Raw genomic sequence first — 17,291 nt, forward strand, 5'->3', positions numbered from 1 at the left:
ACCTGAATCTGCCCTAGAATTCAGTACCAGGGTAGCACAGACAGGAGGGAACCAAGGGTAATTGGAGCAAGCTGCTGAGGAACAATAGGGAAACTGCATGCGGCCTAGTAACAGCAGAGGATCCAAGTTTCTAAAATTAAATTGGCTTTTTATTCAAAGAACTATTTACAGAAATGCTGAAACCGCAGGAGGGAGAAACATTCCAGCCACGTGCACCCAGACTGACTTCCGGATACCTCCTCCTGCAAGCTGTGCTCCTCCCTCCAAGCTCCATGCAAGGTTGCTACAAAATCTGATATTTACTGACATTATTACAAAATATTGTTATTAACAACTATGTGTTTGATTATGTCCCTTTCCCCAACTCTTTGTATATTGTTCATCTTCTAATAAGTTGTCTGGGGCAAGAACTGCATCTGCCTAGCACAATGGGAGCCTGATCCCAGTTAGAAGAAGAACAGGATACAGACTAACACGGCTGCTACTCTGATACCAGTTAGGGCTTCTAAAGGCTCCTGTAATAAAAAAACGTAATAATAAACAACAGAGATAGGATACTGGACTAGATGGGTCAATGGGCTGCTCTGGCATGGCATAAAGGTGGGACAAAATGACCATCACAGGCCATCCAATGGTTGGGTGTTGGCAGCAGCTGGGCTAGCTGAAGATGCTGTACTAATGACCACCTGCTAAAGCAGGATGCTGATTTGAGGAACCTGTAGTTTGCTCCCCTGTGGTCTAGCGATTGCACAATGCACCGAGGTCCCCTCCTCATGGCTGGGTCAGTCACGGCCCTGGCTTGGCTCCCCAAGGTGCTGTCCCACCACATCCTGCCAGGCATACGTGATGCTTAGGCAGGGCCTGCAGGGTCAAGCCCCCCTCCCATTTCTGCTTGGCCTGGCGGGGGGATGAAGGGCGCTCTGTGCTTTTCCCGCTGTGCCTGCACCCCAGCCCGTTCCTGGCAGCCGGGCCTGGGCAAGGCGTGGAGGGGGCGGCACCAACCACTTCTCATGCCAGCTGCTCGGTGGCTGCCTGCGAGAGGCTGGTTGAGGCGGCAACGGCTTCCGTCCCCCACCCGGGCCTGGCTGCCGGGGCGGGGGCCGAGCGAGCCCGAGCCCGAGCCCTTCTCCCCCCAGCACGTTTCCGGCTCTCTCGGCCCTGGGCTCGCGGGGAGCGGAACCCGCAGCCGGGCTCTCTCGGGCACCAGTGCGGCCAGGGCAGAGCGCGTCCGGCGCGGGGCTGGGCAGGGACCGGACATCGCTGCCCCCGCGAGCCTGGGGGGAATCCCGGGAGTCAATGGGACGGCGGAGGGGGTCTGGCAAGGGCAAAATGGCGCAACCTGCAGCAACTCGCCCGCCCCCACCACAGAGCGAGACCCGTATCGCTCCTCGCTCGGGGATTGGGGCAGCCCTGGTCACCTGATAGAGTCCATGTGTCAATCAACCCCTTCGACCCGCCCCTGAAAGGCGTTTGGCCTACCCACCGGAAGTCACCTGGCCGGTAACTAGGAGGCTGCCGCGGCGCGGGACTGTCTGCTGCTGCCGGTGTGGCTGTTGCCACGTGCGCGTTGCACCCGGGACAGGTGCGTGCGGGGGCCTAAAGAGGCCGCAGGGCAGCTACCTGGAGAGGAATCAGGTTGGCCCTCCGGGAGCCGTTTCCTTCCCGCCATGCATTGCGGCACCATAGCGTCCACTGCCCCTCTATGGTTCGCTTGTTGGTGGGCCACGCGCGGGCCCGTTAGCCCCCTGGGCACGGAGAAGAGGGGGGGGGCTTTGCTGGGCCGCTGCCCCAGGGGCGGGGGGGCGGCTTTGCGCGAGCCCGACTGTCCCGCGCGGGGAGGGGAAAGGGGGGGCGAGCGCAGCCCGCGCGGATACTGTGCTGCCCTGCGCCGCTGTCCGGGCCGCGAGGGTGAGGCTAGTGCCAGGGGCGGGGGAACGAGAGCGCTGGGGCAGCGCGCAGTGACCGCCCGGGTGGGAGGCCGCTGCTAGTTCCCTTAGGGGGGGAAAGGCCTCGGGACAGCGACGGGCCTGTGTGCGAGCCGGGTTTGCGCTGATCCCCCGGCGCTAGCGGGTTCCCCAGCTGAGGGGCCTCTCCCAAGCTTGTCCTGCCCCGGCTGCCCCTCGGGTGCCGCTGGGAAGTTTTTCCTGCTTGTGAGATGTGACCCGATGTTGAACTGAAGCCACTACCCTCAAGGGGAAGAGCTTTGCTGGCCCAGAGTTCGTGTGTCTGATACAAAAACTCGCGTTGGGCTCTGCTAGGAGTAACTCGGGGTACACCATTATTTTTTGTCAGGGTCCAAATTTCTTCATCAAGGTATAGCCAAGATACAGATTAGAGAAGAAAAAAATAATATCCCCAATAATGATAAATAAATAAAAAATATTTTGGAGGTCTGTTCAAAGGTGACTGGTAGTCCGGATGTGTCCCACAGTCTGCCTGTTGACTACCCGTGGAGTAACTAATCCAAACTGGTTTTCCTATCCCGTTCCGTGCTACTCACTTTTTGTCCAAGTCCCTTTCCTGTGTTGTCAGGTTTGACTTATCCAGGTGCAGCAGGGAAATCTTAAAATACATATAACCCTCATTTCTCTCCTCTGGCAAGTCAAACGCTAGAAGAAAAATCTTTAGGGGACCTCAGATGGTAGCAGGAGAAAAGAATCTATCACCCTAACTGCTTAGCTCAGTAATGACATTTTAAGAGGTTAGCCCATCTCTCTCCTGTGTTTGGAGCTGTATTTAAGCTTTCGTGGTGGTAGGTAGGAGGGAATGTATCTCTTTCTGAGGGGAGGGGCAGAGATTGGTTGGCACTAGCCTCTTAAGTACTGTATTACAAATGATTGGCATTTCTACAGGTGTGGAAAAAAGGCCAGAATTGTTAACTACCTAACATTGGAGCATGTGAGCATCTGGCATATTGTAATTAAGGATCAATTTATGTTAACTACAGTATCTAATTTAGGGATTTGTAATGTGCCCATCACTTTAATAGCTATTTCCAACTGCTTAAAAAAAAAAAAAGCAAATGATTTTCCTTTGTTCCTGTATGTGGGGGATCATATTTTTAGTGGGGGGGGGGAGGGAATCAGACTGTGTGGGTTCAAATGGTTGCTCCTGAGTTTGCATGAATGAATGCCATTTCTTCCCCCCCCCAACCCACAACTGAAGATCACTTTTATGTGACAATGGCCAGGTGGCATCTTTGACAGTGGCCTAATCTTTCCTTTAGGCAAGTAGTGGAGTGGTGCAGAATCTTCTGGATAAGCTAAAAACCAGAGTTCCCGTCAGTCATGCTCTCTCAGGAGCCCTTCCTTTCACAGCCAGTAGGGGGGACACATCCTCAATAACACTTGGGCTTGTCTTGTGGAGTTGCCCTCAGTAATGATGATGATCCCTTTCTTAGCTGTCATATTGGGTAATACTTAGAAGCCCAGTTGCTAGGCACTGTGCATGTGTATAAAGAAGAGATGATCTTTGTCCCAAAGGGCTCATGATTATAGAGGATTGAGCTGGAGACTTGAATGGAAAAATAGAAAGTTACCATTTGGGGTTCACTGGGCAGGACCTCTAGCAAAGTGAACCTAAAGGATCATTTTGCTCCCTAGCTGAATCACATGAGTTTTTGATTGAACCTGCCAGATTTTATAGACATTCCATGCGAATGAAGTGCCTACAGTGCAGGAACTGAACGATTTCCCAGACACCTCACCCAACCAAGCTATCAGAGGATCCTAGGCCCACCCCTGATCTGAAAGGGTCCTTCTGCTTTTAGGTTTATCTACAGTACAGAGCCTTGGCCTGCATAGAGAGTTTTCCTGGCATAGCTACACTACCTCCCCAAGCAACGTTAATTATGCCAACAGAAGCATGCTTCTGTCAGCATAGTTGCGTGCATTCTGGTGGATTTTCCGGCATAGCTCTATCAGCTGGATGTGTGTGATTTTTTTTTTTTTTTAATTTCCCTCCTCCCCCCACTCCTAGCCAACATAGCTTTGTAGTGTAGACCAGGCCTTATTGGCCCTCTGCTCTCTTTCTCCAGGGACACTTGCTACTAGCCACCATGTTTGTTCTAGTGGAAATGATGGATACGGTACGGATTCCTCCGTGGCAGTTTGAAATGAAACTCAATGACTCCATTGCCGAAGAGCTAAATAAGAAGTTAGCTAATAAGGTAAAGCTTAGAGCACTGAACACATGAACCAGATTGTTGTGCAGCTGTGGGTGACTGCGTAAGCAGCAAAAAATTAAATTCAGAATGGTTTGGATATGAGGACGATTACAAAGACTGAAAACTACCTAAGGGACCATCTACAAAGGGTAAATGATCAAAAATATAGAGTTTGAGAAGGTGATGGCTCTTGCGTTATTTAATGTGATCTCAAATTATGTAGAAGAAGGAGGGTAAAGAGCACAGTAATCATATTCCGAGGGAATACTGAACTGAGAAGGATGCCGGGTGAAGCAAAGAAATAATGAAGGGAACTTAGAGTAGTTGGCAGGAGTAGGAAGTAGCAATAGGAGACTCTGGAAAAATGCAAACTTACACATCTTGGAGGGAGAAATACCTTTAAGGCAGTAATGTTGAAAGAAATCACGGGGTGATAGTATTTCACTGCTGTGCACTAAGCATCTGAAATGTGATCTGGCAACAAAAAAGCTGATGAGATTTGGTACAGCATATAAAAAGGCATCATACCGCAGAGCAGAGAGGTCACCGCCCCTCGTATATAGAACTGCTGGGACTATGATTAGAATGGAGCATTCAGTTCTACACAGGTAACTGATAAACTGAAGGGAGTTCAGAGAAGAGCAACAAGAATGATCGGGGCTATGAAGAGTGACTTATGTGGAGAGATTATTAAACATGTCTCAGTTGGCCACCAGTGACTTGAGATGGGATGATGTCTACAAGTGTTTGAACAACCAAGAAAGAGAGGGAATGTTCAATGCAGGGATTTGGAGCAATCAAATTATTGAATTGCTCCACTCCAGCTCCGGACAAAAACCTACTGGTCCGTGCTCCAGCTCCAGGCTCTGCTCCAAAGCTATGGTTCAGGGTCTTTTGTGGGTTGGGGACTTGACTAGGATAAAACTAAGCAGAACTGACATCAGAAAAGATTTCTGATAGGCTGAGGAGCAATCTCCTAAAGGAATGGCAGAAGCCCCGTTGTTGGGACATTTAATACACTATAGGGAATCTGGTCTATCATCACTGATAGGGATGAATGGGCAAGTTGGGACCTACTAGGTCTCTTCTATTTGTAATTTGGTTTGAGAGGCAGCCCCAAGCCCATAGTGTATACTGACATCTTTAGTATTTTCAGTATTTTGAAAATACCTATGTTGTATGATATAGGCAAGCTCCTTCTGACCTGAGTATCAACTGATGGGTCTAGAGTTAATGGTGGGTGTAGCCTGATTTGTGGGGGCTGTGGGGGGCGGCTTTCTTCACCTGCGCTGTCTTAATGACTTCTGAGTGAAGCATGTCTCTTACAGAAAGGGATTCCAGGGCATGACTACCCAGCAAGGGGAGTTTCTGGCCTTTGGAACAGCTAGTTCTGGAAATGCTGCATTTCTCATTCAGTGGGGTGGTGTTTATTTAAGCCACTCATAGGGCTCACTTCTCCCATTTTCCCATCTTTGACAACCTCCTAAAAGGCTCAGGTTGCAGCAGTGCTGTTTCTGGAGTAGGTCAACACATGCCCTCCGATGCCTCTGAGAAAGCCAGAGGGGTCCCTAGAAGGTGATGATGAGTGCGTGCTGTCTTTTCCCTGCAAGAGCTGAGGCCTGCACCTCTACAGTGCTCTGATCTGATGCACATGGGTCTCTTGTCCAGTTCCTCCTGTGGCAGTTCATCTGGTTGGCCATTTGCATGAGTTTCCTGCTTTAAAAACTTGTGTGTGAGAGTGGCGTGGGGAAGAGATTTGAGGGGATTTACAACTTCAGGTTCCAGGGATTTATTGCTCATTGGCTTTTCTCTGAACAGGTTGTGTACAATGTTGGCCTCTGCATCTGTCTGTATGACATCACAAAGCTGGAAGACTCATACATATTTCCTGGGGATGGTGCATCGCACACTAAAGGTCTGCTACTGCTTTTCCTAACCTGTGTGGTTCTCAGGATTCTTCCAGCTCTCTAATTATCATCCTAGGAAGGCTGCAGGAATGGTTCAAGCCTCACAACCTTAATTCTACCCGGGTAGAGGTCCCAAGAGGAGCATCACAGGACATCATCTGTCCCTGTCAAAAGCTGTTGTTTTCTGTGTGCTCACCGCACTTTAAATTGGTTCACTTGTTCATACCCTCTGAGCAGTACCATTGCTGTGGGAACTACTTGCTGCTAGTTGGACAAAAATGTGTAGGGAGGCCTCCAACCCCATTGCCTCCTCTTGTGATTTGCCTGAGGTGGGGATCCAAGGGGGCGGAGTGAAGGTTATGTTGTGTGGGAACTATGGCCTTAATTGCATTTCCTGGCTTTCTGATGTTTGAGGATTTTCTCTTGTAGTGCTAACATTAGCACCACACTGCCTTGTTCTGCAACACTTGCATTTTGAGAACTTAAGCTCTCCCATACTGGAAGGGCAAGAGGGGCACAGGAGAGTGTTGAGCACCTGCAACCTCAATTCTGTATTAACAAAGCTATTTCAGTATCTGTCCCTGAGTATTGGGTAGTCTGCCGTAGAAAATGTATACGACTCTTGGGCATGTTGTAAGTGGTAGAATTTATCATGCTTCTGAGCATCGCTCGCTACCACTATCCTGCTGCCTGCATCTCAGCCACTCCTTAAGGTAAATACCATCTATTACAGAAAGCATCTGCAGTGCCCCTCTGATACCCACAGTGTCCCAGTAGCCATTAGGGTTCCTAATCGATAACAGAGGGTTGAGACATCAAAATGTTTGTGGTGAGAAAAGTGACACTGTCTAAAATTGGCCTTTCCAGATGTGTGTCCACCTTTGTTCCCATCACCACAGTCTTATCTGTTTAACTTACACTGGAGAAAGACTTGGTTTGGTTAGTATCAGCCCTTCAGAAGAGCAAAGCTGGGTTACGTTCTGCTTTGCCAATCATCAGAATAACCAGCCAGGGGTTTGGATTCCAGGAGCTTTATTGTGGGGGGGTGACCTAAGAAGCAGAAAGAGAATCCGTCTCAGCAGGTAATCCCCCACCCTTGTCACTTTGCTTGTATATTATATCTCTGTCACCATCCCTTCCTCTATTTTTTTAAGTCATAAGGTCTTTGGGATAAGCACCTGTCTCTTTGTGTCGAATGTCTAGCATACTTGCAGTACTCCCACAATCTAATATATAGTAATAAATATTGGTATAGAGATTGCTGGGGCAGCCTATCTGAAATTCTGTGATAACTTTAATTCTCTCTGTTGGTTGTAACTACTTTGGAGCAACTTCTCCCATCCCTTTCTGGGCTGGAGGAACACCTTTTATAAAAATAAATAAATAAAAGGCAGCTTCAAAGATAATATTTTGAGGTTTACTTCTGTAATCAAAATGGGAATTTGTCTAAAATTGAGCCTCACTAACATCTCTGCTATGTTGCACTGCTGTGCATTGTCATACAACTACACCTCTACCCCAACTAATGTGGGCTGGTATAAAGGCGAATCCGATAAAAATGCGTTAAAGCAGGGCTCCGGGGGACAGGGCTGCTTTACCTCGTTATATCCGAATTCGTGTTAGCGCAAGCGGTTCCTCTGCTCCCCCCGTTACTTGCTGTAGCCCTCCCCAGGGCCCCCCCCGCCCCAGCTCGCCTCCTCCCACGAGCACGCCGCAGCTCCGCTTCTCCCCCTTCCCTCCCAAGCTTGCTGCGCCAATCAGCTCTTTGGCGCGGCAAGCCTGGGAGGGAGGGGGGAGAAGCGGAGCTGCGGCGCGTTCATGGGAGGCGGCGGAACAGGGGTGAGCTGGGGCGGGGGGGCCGCAGCAAGTAAATGGGGGGCACAGAGGAACTGCTCCCCACCCCAGCTTACCTCGCCGCTGCCACCTCCTCCCATGAGCACGCCGCTCAGCTCCACTTCTCCTCCCTCCCAGGCTTGCCTCCGCTCATGGGAGGAGGCGGAACGGGAGTGAGCTGGGGTGGGGAGCTCCTGGGGAGGGCCCCAGCAAGTAACAGGGTGCAGAGGAACTGCTCCTTGCTCCAGCTCATCTCTGCCTCCTCCCCTGAGCACGCCGCCGCCACCGCTCCACTTCTCTCTTCCCTCCCCCCCACCCCTTCCAGGCTTGCCGGGCCAAACAGCTGATTGGCGCGGCAAGCCTGGGAGGGAGAAGCGGAGTGGTGGTGGCGCACTAGGGAGGAGGTGGAGGTGAGCTGGGGCAGGGAGCAGTTACTCTCCCTACCCCGCTATAACGCGGTCTCACCTATAACATGGTGAGTTTTTTTGGCCTCCGAGGACCGCGTTATATCAGGGTAGAGGGGTATTGCAGTCCATCTCAGTGGCGGCTGCTTTTCAATGGCAAAGTGCATTATTTAGGCAGTGTGGTCTAGTGGCTTAGGCCTTGGACTGTGACTCAGGAGACTTGGGTTCTATTCCCAGCTCTGTCACTGGCCTGCTTGGGCAAGTCACTTCCACTCTCTGTGTCTCAGTTTCCCCTTCTGTAAAGTGGGGATAATGATACTGACCTTTGGGAAGTTCTCTGAGACCTACTGATAGGATCTTGGTGGTATTATTTATTTGTACTGTAGTAATGCCCAATAGGAAGAGCAGGGCCCCATTGTATTAGGCAGAAAGAAATAGTCTCTGTTCTAAGAAGTTTACAGTCCAATACAAAAAATAACAAGCAAGTGTGGCAAACAATAGGCCGGTGAGTTTTACAGTAACAAAGTTGTGCAATTACTTAGACCAGTTATATGCACACCACATGATTCCTGAGAACTTAAAAGTATTGTGGGAGTTTGAGTGTGCTGATATTGTTGGCATGGGGATAAAAGCTGCTAAAGAAACATCAGATACAAGATTTGGGGGGTGTGGGGTAGATTTTTTTTTTTTTTTTTTAAATTTTATTTTTAAATGGCTGTCACCCAGAGGAAATTAAGTATGTGACTTTCTCAGACCTAGTATCTTTGCTTCTTTCCAGTGCATTTCCGGTATGTGGTATTCCATCCCTTTCTGGATGAGATTCTGATCGGGGAGATTAAAGGCTGCAGTCAGGATGGAGTTCATGGTAAATTACAACTTCTAATACTAGGGAGACTGTAGCTGTCAGTGTTGAATCCAGCATCCTAGGCTATGAGATTGGTTTGAGATACAGAGATGTTCAACCCCAAGTCATTATTTCTAGTTTGGCTTGGGTCAACAGTAACTAAGGCTAGGTCTACCCTTGCAGACTTTTTTCGCTGACAGTTTTGTCGGTGATAGAAGAGCACTAAAAGAAAAGTGCTGGTTTGTGTTCACATTGTTTTCCACAGGCATCAGAGCGTGTTTACATATGCAGCACTTGCATCGCAGATGAGAGGAGCGCACTGTGGTAGCTGTCCCACTATGCACTGCTCCGGGACACAAAGCAAATCATTATTGTGGAAGGGGTGGATATGTGTGTGTGACAGCTGCCGGAAGCAACCAGTCCCGGGGGAGGGAGAGACCCCCAACCTCAACCCCTGCCTCCCTCCCTCCCTGACTCTGCACAGCACATTCTGTCTGCCTGCCTCTGTTCGCATTGTGGGAGGCAGCAGGAGCATTCCACAAAAATGATTTGTTTTGTGTCCCGGAGCAGTGAGAGCACAGGCTGTCAGAATGGAGCTAAAGGGGGAGGGACGCATACCTGCAGGCAGGGCTGCTGAGTTTTAAAGAGCGACCACTCCCGCTCTGCATTGTGGGACAGCTCCAGAAGGCAATTAGCCCCGTAAAAGCAATCTAGAGTCTTCACTGGCACATCAGCGCAAAAACATCAGTGCAAAAAGCAAAAAAACTCTCATTGGGGTGGATTTCCAGTCAAAATATGGATTCCAGCAAAAACCTGACAGGGAACAAGAGTGAAATGAGTGTGAGAGCAATCTTGGGGCTAGTCTACACTGGCAATGCTAAAGCACTTCCATGACAGCGCTTTAACGTGGCTTGTGTCATGGTGCACTGGTGCACTGTCTACAGTGGCGCTTTACAGTGCTGAAACTTGCTGTGTTTGGGGGTGGGGGAGGGTGTTTTTTCACACTCGTGAGCAAGAAAGTTGCAACGCTGTAAATTGCTGGTGTAGACAAGCCTTTAGTTAAATTGCTAGTTTCAGACTGGGGGCAGGTGTGGGCCCTTTTGCTTGAGGGTTTTGCCCAGACCCACAAACCTCCTTTATTCAGTCCTGTATGTGCACATCCCAGAAGAGCTTGGATCCACTAGATTGTGCAGGTGGATAAAGCTCACTGGCGGATGGAGGCATAGGTTTGCTTTGTCTGGAATTCCTTTTAGCATGGCTTGAGAGTCATTTGGTTAAAAGGGGTATATTATCACTGTAAATCACATTGGTCAGAATTCTCTTGCCTTCTATGATTATGTGCAGTGTCTGTGACCCCTCCCTGTATCTAAAGTTAGTGAAAAAATTGTTTACTTTGTGGATTTGACAGTAATTAGTTTATGGTCAGGGTGTCATTATCCTTTCTTGTTTTGAGGGACTTTCTCACAGCAGCTGAGAGAAACACTTAACAGAAGAGTGGGACTGTAGAGCTATAGATCTGCTAGGGGGACTTAGGCAGGCACAACAACTGACTTGCTGTACTTCACACTTAAAAAAAAAATGTCAAGCTGACATTATACCACTTTAATGTACTCCATCACTGATGGCAAGATCCTTTTCTTCCTAATTCGATTCTTTGCTTTGCAGTTTCTCTTGGTTTCTTCGATGACATTGTCATCCCTCCAGAGTCCTTGCAGCAGCCAGCTAAGTTGTATCCTCTAACCATCTTTCACATTGACTTTTTTCTTTTCTTTTTTTTAAAGAAAGGAGGGAAGTGGCTACAGTTCTTAATTGTCACTTTAACCCTTGCATGCCCCCTTCTGTACTATAAAGAGACTCGGGGACAGCAGCTGGAGTATCATGCCTGGTCCAGAGTCCCATGCAGTCAGGTATCGGAGTTAAACAGCTAACCCCTTTGGGGTCACACCAAGTGGGTCTTGTAGGGTTACTCTGCCACCTGTTAGAAATGAATGGCAGAGTCACCTAAACAGCCGGGGGGCAGTGGGGGTTTCTACAGCATAGACATTCTCCAGTCTTGTAACTTGCCTCCATCAGTGGCCTGCCCAACATGATGCACTTGGCCAATTCGGTACGTGGTGGGAGAATTTTGTTGTTGTTTTTTTTTTTTTTGGACTCCATCCCAGGTGACTATCTTATGCCTTGAAGCATGAGCACTGATTATCCTTTTTGCTGCTGTAAAGGTAAGATAAAAGGGCCTGCGTTTTAGAGCTGCTTGGAGAAGTGTGGTGCAGTTTGAGAACGGGTGAAGAGAGTGAATCCTGGGATTCAAACCACGAGCCTCCTGCTCAGAGGGCTCTTGGGGAGAATGGTCTATTGAGTGAACGAAAACCACTGGATTCTCATGATTTGTTTTACTGCCTTGACTTGAGCTGGCCAGCGATGAAGCAGAGCAGGTCTGGGTGTGGGAGTATGAGACAGAAGAAGGAGCTCATGACCTGTACATGGACACGGGGGAGGAGATCCGCTTCAGGATAGTGGATGAGAGCTTTGTTGACACATCTCCTACAGGTCCAAGCTCCACAGAGGCCTCCACCTCTGGTGCCACAGAGGAGGTACAGAAGAAGGAGGCACCCTACACTCTAGTGGTAACTATGTATAATTCATACAGCACCATAGATGTGCATGGCATTTTAAAGAGACCGTGCCTCTTCCCCAAATAGCTTACTGTCTAAATTAGAGATAACACAGTGAAGGATGACAAAGGTGGGGGAGGAGGTTACTGAGATCAGCTTTACTAAATATGTATCTGGTGTCTGTCATTGTAATAAACATTGGGATGAAGTTCTGAGGAGGGGGCTGAAGGCAGCAAGTGAGGTTGCCTGGTGCACATGGAATAGAAGTGCACCTATTGCTGCACAATAGCCTTGTGCCAAACAATCTCTTCCCCTAAAGAACTTCTGATCTAAAGGCCTGTGCACAGCAGAAGGGCAAGACTCTAAATTAGTGCTGGTGCTCCCTTAAACTGCACCTTCCCAGTGATGGAGTGGGGTATTTGTGTGTGGAGGCTGGACCTCTGAGGGTCATTGTGAGACAGGGAGGAAAGGAGGATTCCAGTAGATACTCAGATATTCCCCCTCCTTTGAATACACCCACCCACCCCCAGTTGACCACTAAGTTGGATCAAACATTCACTCTTATCTACTTGCCTGTGAACCTTCTTAAATTCTCATATCATTCTTTTTCCTTCTCTCTGGACAGGGATCTATCAGTGAGCCTGGCCTGGGCCTCCTCTCGTGGTGGACAAACAGTTAGCAGCAGTCAGAACTTGTTCTGCATGGACCCTACAGGATGGATGCTTTCAGGGATTGCAGGAGCCAGCTGGTGCTTTGCTCCCCTCCAGGGAGTGGACAAGAAAGCAGGGCTTCCATGTTCCTGTCTTTGCTCCCCACCAGTTTGAGCTGACAACTGCCAAGAAATACCTCTGTTAGAACTGTACAAGTAAAACTACAGACATGGAAGGGCTGCCCTGTTACATGAGCCCAGCAGCCACAAACCCATCTGGGACTTTGACATCCTGGAAAGCAGAGCAAAATTGGGTTCAAATGCCAAAGAAAGTCTCTGTCTTGAAAAAGAGCAATCTGAGTTGTTATAGTGGCAGGACAAGTGGTGCTGTCTGGCCAGAAGAAACTGGTAATTTTCTACTACACCCAGTCTCCTGGCTTGAGAAATGTAAGGAGAGGTATAAGCAAAGGCCTGTCTCTCCTTTAGTGGAAGTGTTCATATCTCCTTGGCTCAAAACAAGGTGCTACTGCTGTCTCAACATGAGAAAACCGCAGAGTATGGGAAAGGGATACGTTGGCTCTTAAGCCCTTGTAAACCTTGGTGATGAAAGGATGGGGAAGGCTTTGAGAGCTGGGGCAAGGATGGGAATCCAGGCCAGAGGATTCACTTCACTGTACAAGGGGGCTAGAGTTCTATTACATGAATTGCCATGAAGATGGAAGGGTGACTGCTTACTAGGAAGCAATTTAGCTTCTGTTTCTAATCCTTTGCTGTCCTCTGAAAACAACCACCTGCTATGGTGCTGAAGTGAGATGCTGTAATACAGTGGATGGACTGTGGTTTTATGCAAAACAAGCTCAATTCTACTGGTGACTTGGCTGAAATGGTCACTTAATTTTAGAGGAGAGGCCATATTGCTGAGTAAAGCCATATTTCCAATCCCTTAAGGGGCAGGCTGGTTTTAATATTAGATGAATAAATGTTACTGGCCATACACAACCCCGCTTCCTCTTGATCAGGAAAACACAAACCCAAGCTTCTGCAGCCTGGGATGCTTACTCCATCTTGATGGAGATACTTTCTGGTTTCTACTTTGGGGAACAGCATTAAACACACAGGAACCAAACTAAATTACTTTTGCTGCCAGCAATGAAAGGAAAGCAGGGAACAAAAAGTTAGTGGGAGTCTGTGCAGGGGAGGGAGCCAGGACTGTGATGTGTTTTGCATGATTAAATAGCAGCCATTTTGGGGGGCTAGAATTCCATTGGATGGTGGTTCTGCTGATCTAAACCATGAATGCAAAGCTTAAGTCCCTGGAACCATTCTTACAATATAATTACAGCTCCTTAGTGCTGAGCTTGGCTACTGCTGGTTCATAGATTTAATCAAAAAGAAGTCTAGAATTCCTCTTCTCTCAGCCATTTGAATTCATAAAGTCCCCTCTGTGCTGTCACCAGCTTCTCTAATGAAGTATAGCAACACTGACCACCCATTGCTCTAGGTTAGTGTGATTCTAACAGGGCTGCTAAGGGGAAAGAAAGGTATAGATATTTTACAGAATGTTATACCTTGGAGCACAGGAGGAGCAGATTTGGGCATGTTCTAGGAATAGGCTTCAAGGAGGAGAGGATGCTCTTCATACAGACTCATCTTTATATTTTACAGCACTTTGACTGTGAAAACCATGGATTCCAAGCAGCTGAAGTCTGACCAATAAAAACTACTGGTAGTGTCAGTCTCATACACTAGTTATTGCACGGTGGCCTCTATGCACACATGGCCATGAACAACTAGCAAGGTGCAGTGCTGTCTTGCCTATTATACCCCTCTGAGTTCTGAGGCTAGATTGAAGCTTGCATTGGTGCAGTGTTAGAGAAATGGAAGAGTTCTCCAATTTTCAGTATTTTGGAATGAAATTGAGGTAGTATGCACTAGCATACACCTAGCATGAACTTTTCACCCCAGCTATGTACTACTGCTATTCCTTTCAAGGGTAGCAATAAATTAAAGGGGTAATTGGAACTACACAGTTGAGAGTTGCTTCCCCCTAAGCCTTGCTGCAGTTGGGGGCCCTTCTATTCCCAGTAAGTGAATTTCAGATCCCATTCTAAAAAAAAAAAAAAATTCCACTTGGCACGACCTGTCTACTTTTACTCTGCTTGTATATGCTGACTACCTGACACACACCATTTCTCCTCTACAGTCCTAGGTACTTATGCTCATACCATCTGAAAGCCTTTCACCTACTTAAATACAAGTGATCTCTGGACCTATTCACCCACTGAGTGAAGAATCAATTAGTTAAGATTTGCATGTAAGTAAGGGGTGAGTGGCAAGGTCCACTGTTGTCTCCTCTGGATGAGTGTGATGTACTACTCTAGGTCCCAGGAAAGAGCTGCTCTCCTCACAAGCCTCCCCCATTTAGGTCGTTGTTCTGGTGGACTATAGCTGGTGTAGGAAGTCAGAGATGAGGTCTTAGGCCAATTGCAAAGAGGAAGTGGAGTATTAGGGCAGGGGGAAGGTGTAGTTCATGGAGATTGGAATTGCTGAACAGCAAGATTTCTGCCTGTAACAGCTTTTTGCAGGGTGGATGAATTTATTCCTAGGAGAGAAGTGCAATAGCCAGTTGGGAGGTCACAGTGTGCAGCTGTCTGCTTATTCTCCATCCTATCATTTGGCCAGTCACAGATGGAAGTGGGCTTTTAGGGCATAAACTGACATTCACAAGTGCAAGAGGAGACCAAGGCTGTGTACTGACAATTGGAGTGCAGATGCCCTTGAGAGTAGAGGATGGTGTAGTGAAGGCAAGTTAACAGCGTTTCTGGAGTCACATAGCCCCACCTTCAACCTCTTGCAGGCAGAGTGTGGTCAGTGATCAGAAATATCAATACAACAGTTCAAACCAGAGATGTCCAACACAATCTTTATTTTGGATTTTATATTTTCACAAGAACCAAAAAGTCCTACTTTAAATTTCTTCAGCCATCCATGAAATGATTGGGCAGAAAAAGCCAACTGAGCAGTTATCTTCAAAAATAAATACAAGTGAAATCTGAACCAAAGAGCTGGGGAATTTGGAAACCAAGACGCAGCAAGCTGAGCTGCACTCCCTGTTCAGTGTCAGTGAACTAATACAGCTACGAAAAAGAAGCTATGGTTACATTTGATCAGACATTTATGTCCAACAGCCATGGAATTGCACTTTTATTAAGATGTCAGAGCCAAGTCCACTGGGTCCTATGTGCAGCTGTTTTAGTGTTGCTGCATCTCCTTCATTCTGTTCAGGGCACTGCCCGCCTGGAACCATTCTATCTGCGTCTCATTGAAGGTGTGGTTCAGCATGATTGTTTCCTGACTCCCATTGGGATGCTTGATGATGCATTTCAGGGGCTATAGAGGGGAGAGGAGGGAAGCAAAAGATTGGAGTTTACATTTTCTCCTTTCCTGGAGCAATATTTATAAGAGAATGCAGGATGCTCACTAGAAAGTCTTTGACCCTACCCTGTTGAAAGGGTTAAAAGGAATCACTTAAAGGAGAACACTGAGCCTGTGATAGAGGAGTGAGTGACCCCTTCAGTTTAACACAATTTCTAATTCAGGGGTCCTTTAACTCAAGTGCCCTATAGACACTGCCTCTTCCATCTGCAACCAGGAAGCTCAGCTGTCCCATTTGCAATCCCATAACACTCCCCTGTAACAGACTGCTGTAGCTGCCACTGAATAGCAATAACTGAAGTAATTTATTTTTACATCATCGTCAATGGAGAGAGGCAGCAGGAATTGAGGCCAGCACCATGAGTGAGAGTCAGCTCTCTGGACCACCAGTAAATCCAGAATACCGGACTAGACTATATGGACCATTCAGATCTGGTTAGCAATTCGTATATTTGTAAGTACTCCATTCAGAACACTAGGCCTGGCTTCCATCACTCCCTCTAGGACAGGGGTTCTCAGACTTCATTGCACTGTGACCCCCTTCTGACAACAATTACTACCCAACCCCAACATGGGGGACTGAACCCTATGCCCACCCAAGCCCCTTTGGCCCCAGGACTTCAGTCCCAAGCAGGGAGCCTGTAAGCTGAGCCCTGTCAGTCAGGGCTCAAGCCCTTGGGCTTCTGCTTCAGTCCCTGGCGATGGGACTCAGGCTTTGGGCCTGGGCCCCAGCAAGTCTAAGTCAGCCCTGGCGACCCCATTAAAATGGGGTTTGACCCACTTTGGAGTCCTGACCCATAGTTTGAGAACTGCTGCTCTAAGAGCAGAGTTAGTCATAACCCTCCCTCCCCCTAGAAATCTCTCTGATCCCTGGGAGTTTGCCCAGTGGAAGCAAAATGCAGCTCATTGCTGCAATAGGAAATCCAACCAGTTACCTTTCCAGGTGCAAAGTCTGCCAGACCCACAATGCTCAGCTTGTCCACAGGATGAATCTTGTTGTAGTCAGCTGGGTCAGCAAAAGTTAGAGGCAGCAGGCCTTGCTTCTTGAGGTTGGTTTCTGTAAATAAGACCGCAAGGGTTCACCACCCACCACAAAAGGGTATAGGACAGTTTAGTGAGCCTGGCATGGGGGATAAATAACATCCCACATTTTAGGTATTGCAGCATAATATACTGACAATGCAATGGCTGCCCCTCAGGCAATGGTAGCTCCATAGCCAGTGCTCATTTTATCCAGCAGCTCTCACTTCTCTCTTCTGAGCAATGAAATGAAGGACAGGAGTAGTCTGCCGACAAGCTTCAGGAATGTATCTTCCTCATTTCACCCAACAGTGTTAGCAAGCGGACAAGGAGGAGCATTGTTAGGTGGAAGGGAAGTTTGCAGGGAACGTGATGGATAAGCTCAGAATCAGAGGTACAAAAACATCCACCATACTGTTTGA

At 48.1% G+C, this 17,291-nt stretch overlaps 3 protein-coding genes across 5 annotated transcripts in view; 1 reads left to right on the forward strand and 2 right to left on the reverse strand.

Annotated features, from left to right (window-relative positions):
• Positions 1-1,646, reverse strand: part of CSDC2 (cold shock domain containing C2) — a 49,736-nt gene extending 48,090 nt beyond the window's left edge. The window contains exon 1 of the mRNA XM_034775393.1: positions 1,484-1,646. The gene's annotated coding sequence lies outside the window, so the exon portion shown is untranslated. The remainder of the gene's footprint in view (positions 1-1,483) is intronic.
• On the forward strand, positions 1,261-14,155 carry POLR3H (RNA polymerase III subunit H). 3 transcript variants are annotated; one of them, XM_034775412.1, is made up of 7 exons: positions 1,261-1,635; positions 4,037-4,168; positions 5,984-6,080; positions 9,088-9,174; positions 10,819-10,882; positions 11,570-11,777; positions 12,391-14,155. In XM_034775412.1, exons 2-7 carry the CDS (start codon positions 4,058-4,060, stop codon positions 12,442-12,444), a joined length of 621 nt encoding a protein of 206 aa, XP_034631303.1. In that variant the 5' UTR covers positions 1,261-1,635; positions 4,037-4,057; the 3' UTR covers positions 12,445-14,155. The 3 variants fall into 3 exon arrangements, with proteins under 3 accessions (XP_034631303.1, XP_034631295.1, XP_034631313.1); XM_034775404.1 differs by having other exon boundaries at positions 1,269-1,582; XM_034775422.1 differs by lacking the exon at positions 1,261-1,635 and adding an exon at positions 1,928-2,701.
• A 1,165-nt stretch (positions 14,156-15,320) lies between these two features.
• The window catches only part of ACO2 (aconitase 2), a 31,253-nt gene continuing 29,282 nt past the window's right edge, over positions 15,321-17,291 (reverse strand). Inside the window, exons 17-18 of the mRNA XM_034775355.1 lie at positions 16,785-16,906; positions 15,321-15,804 (exon numbers count right to left, since the gene is read on the reverse strand). Of these exons, the coding sequence (XP_034631246.1) occupies positions 15,667-15,804; positions 16,785-16,906 (260 nt within the window). The 3' untranslated portion in view covers positions 15,321-15,666. The remainder of the gene's footprint in view (positions 15,805-16,784; positions 16,907-17,291) is intronic.

Source organism: Trachemys scripta, chromosome 1, assembly GCF_013100865.1.
Source record: "Trachemys scripta elegans isolate TJP31775 chromosome 1, CAS_Tse_1.0, whole genome shotgun sequence".
Taxonomy (NCBI): Eukaryota; Metazoa; Chordata; order Testudines; family Emydidae; genus Trachemys; species Trachemys scripta.

What these genes read in the sequence shown, in the direction of transcription:
- POLR3H (XM_034775412.1), top strand. Translation starts at nt 4,058, where the DNA reads ATGTTTGTTCTAGTGGAAATGATGGATACGGTACGGATTCCTCCGTGG. An exon ending in TGGTGCATCGCACACTAAAG is followed by an intron (nt 6,081 to 9,087) that starts GTCTGCTACTGC and finishes GCTTCTTTCCAG; the next exon opens with TGCATTTCCGGTATGTGGTA. An exon ending in TTGCAGCAGCCAGCTAAGTT is followed by an intron (nt 10,883 to 11,569) that starts GTATCCTCTAAC and finishes TGAGCTGGCCAG; the next exon opens with CGATGAAGCAGAGCAGGTCT.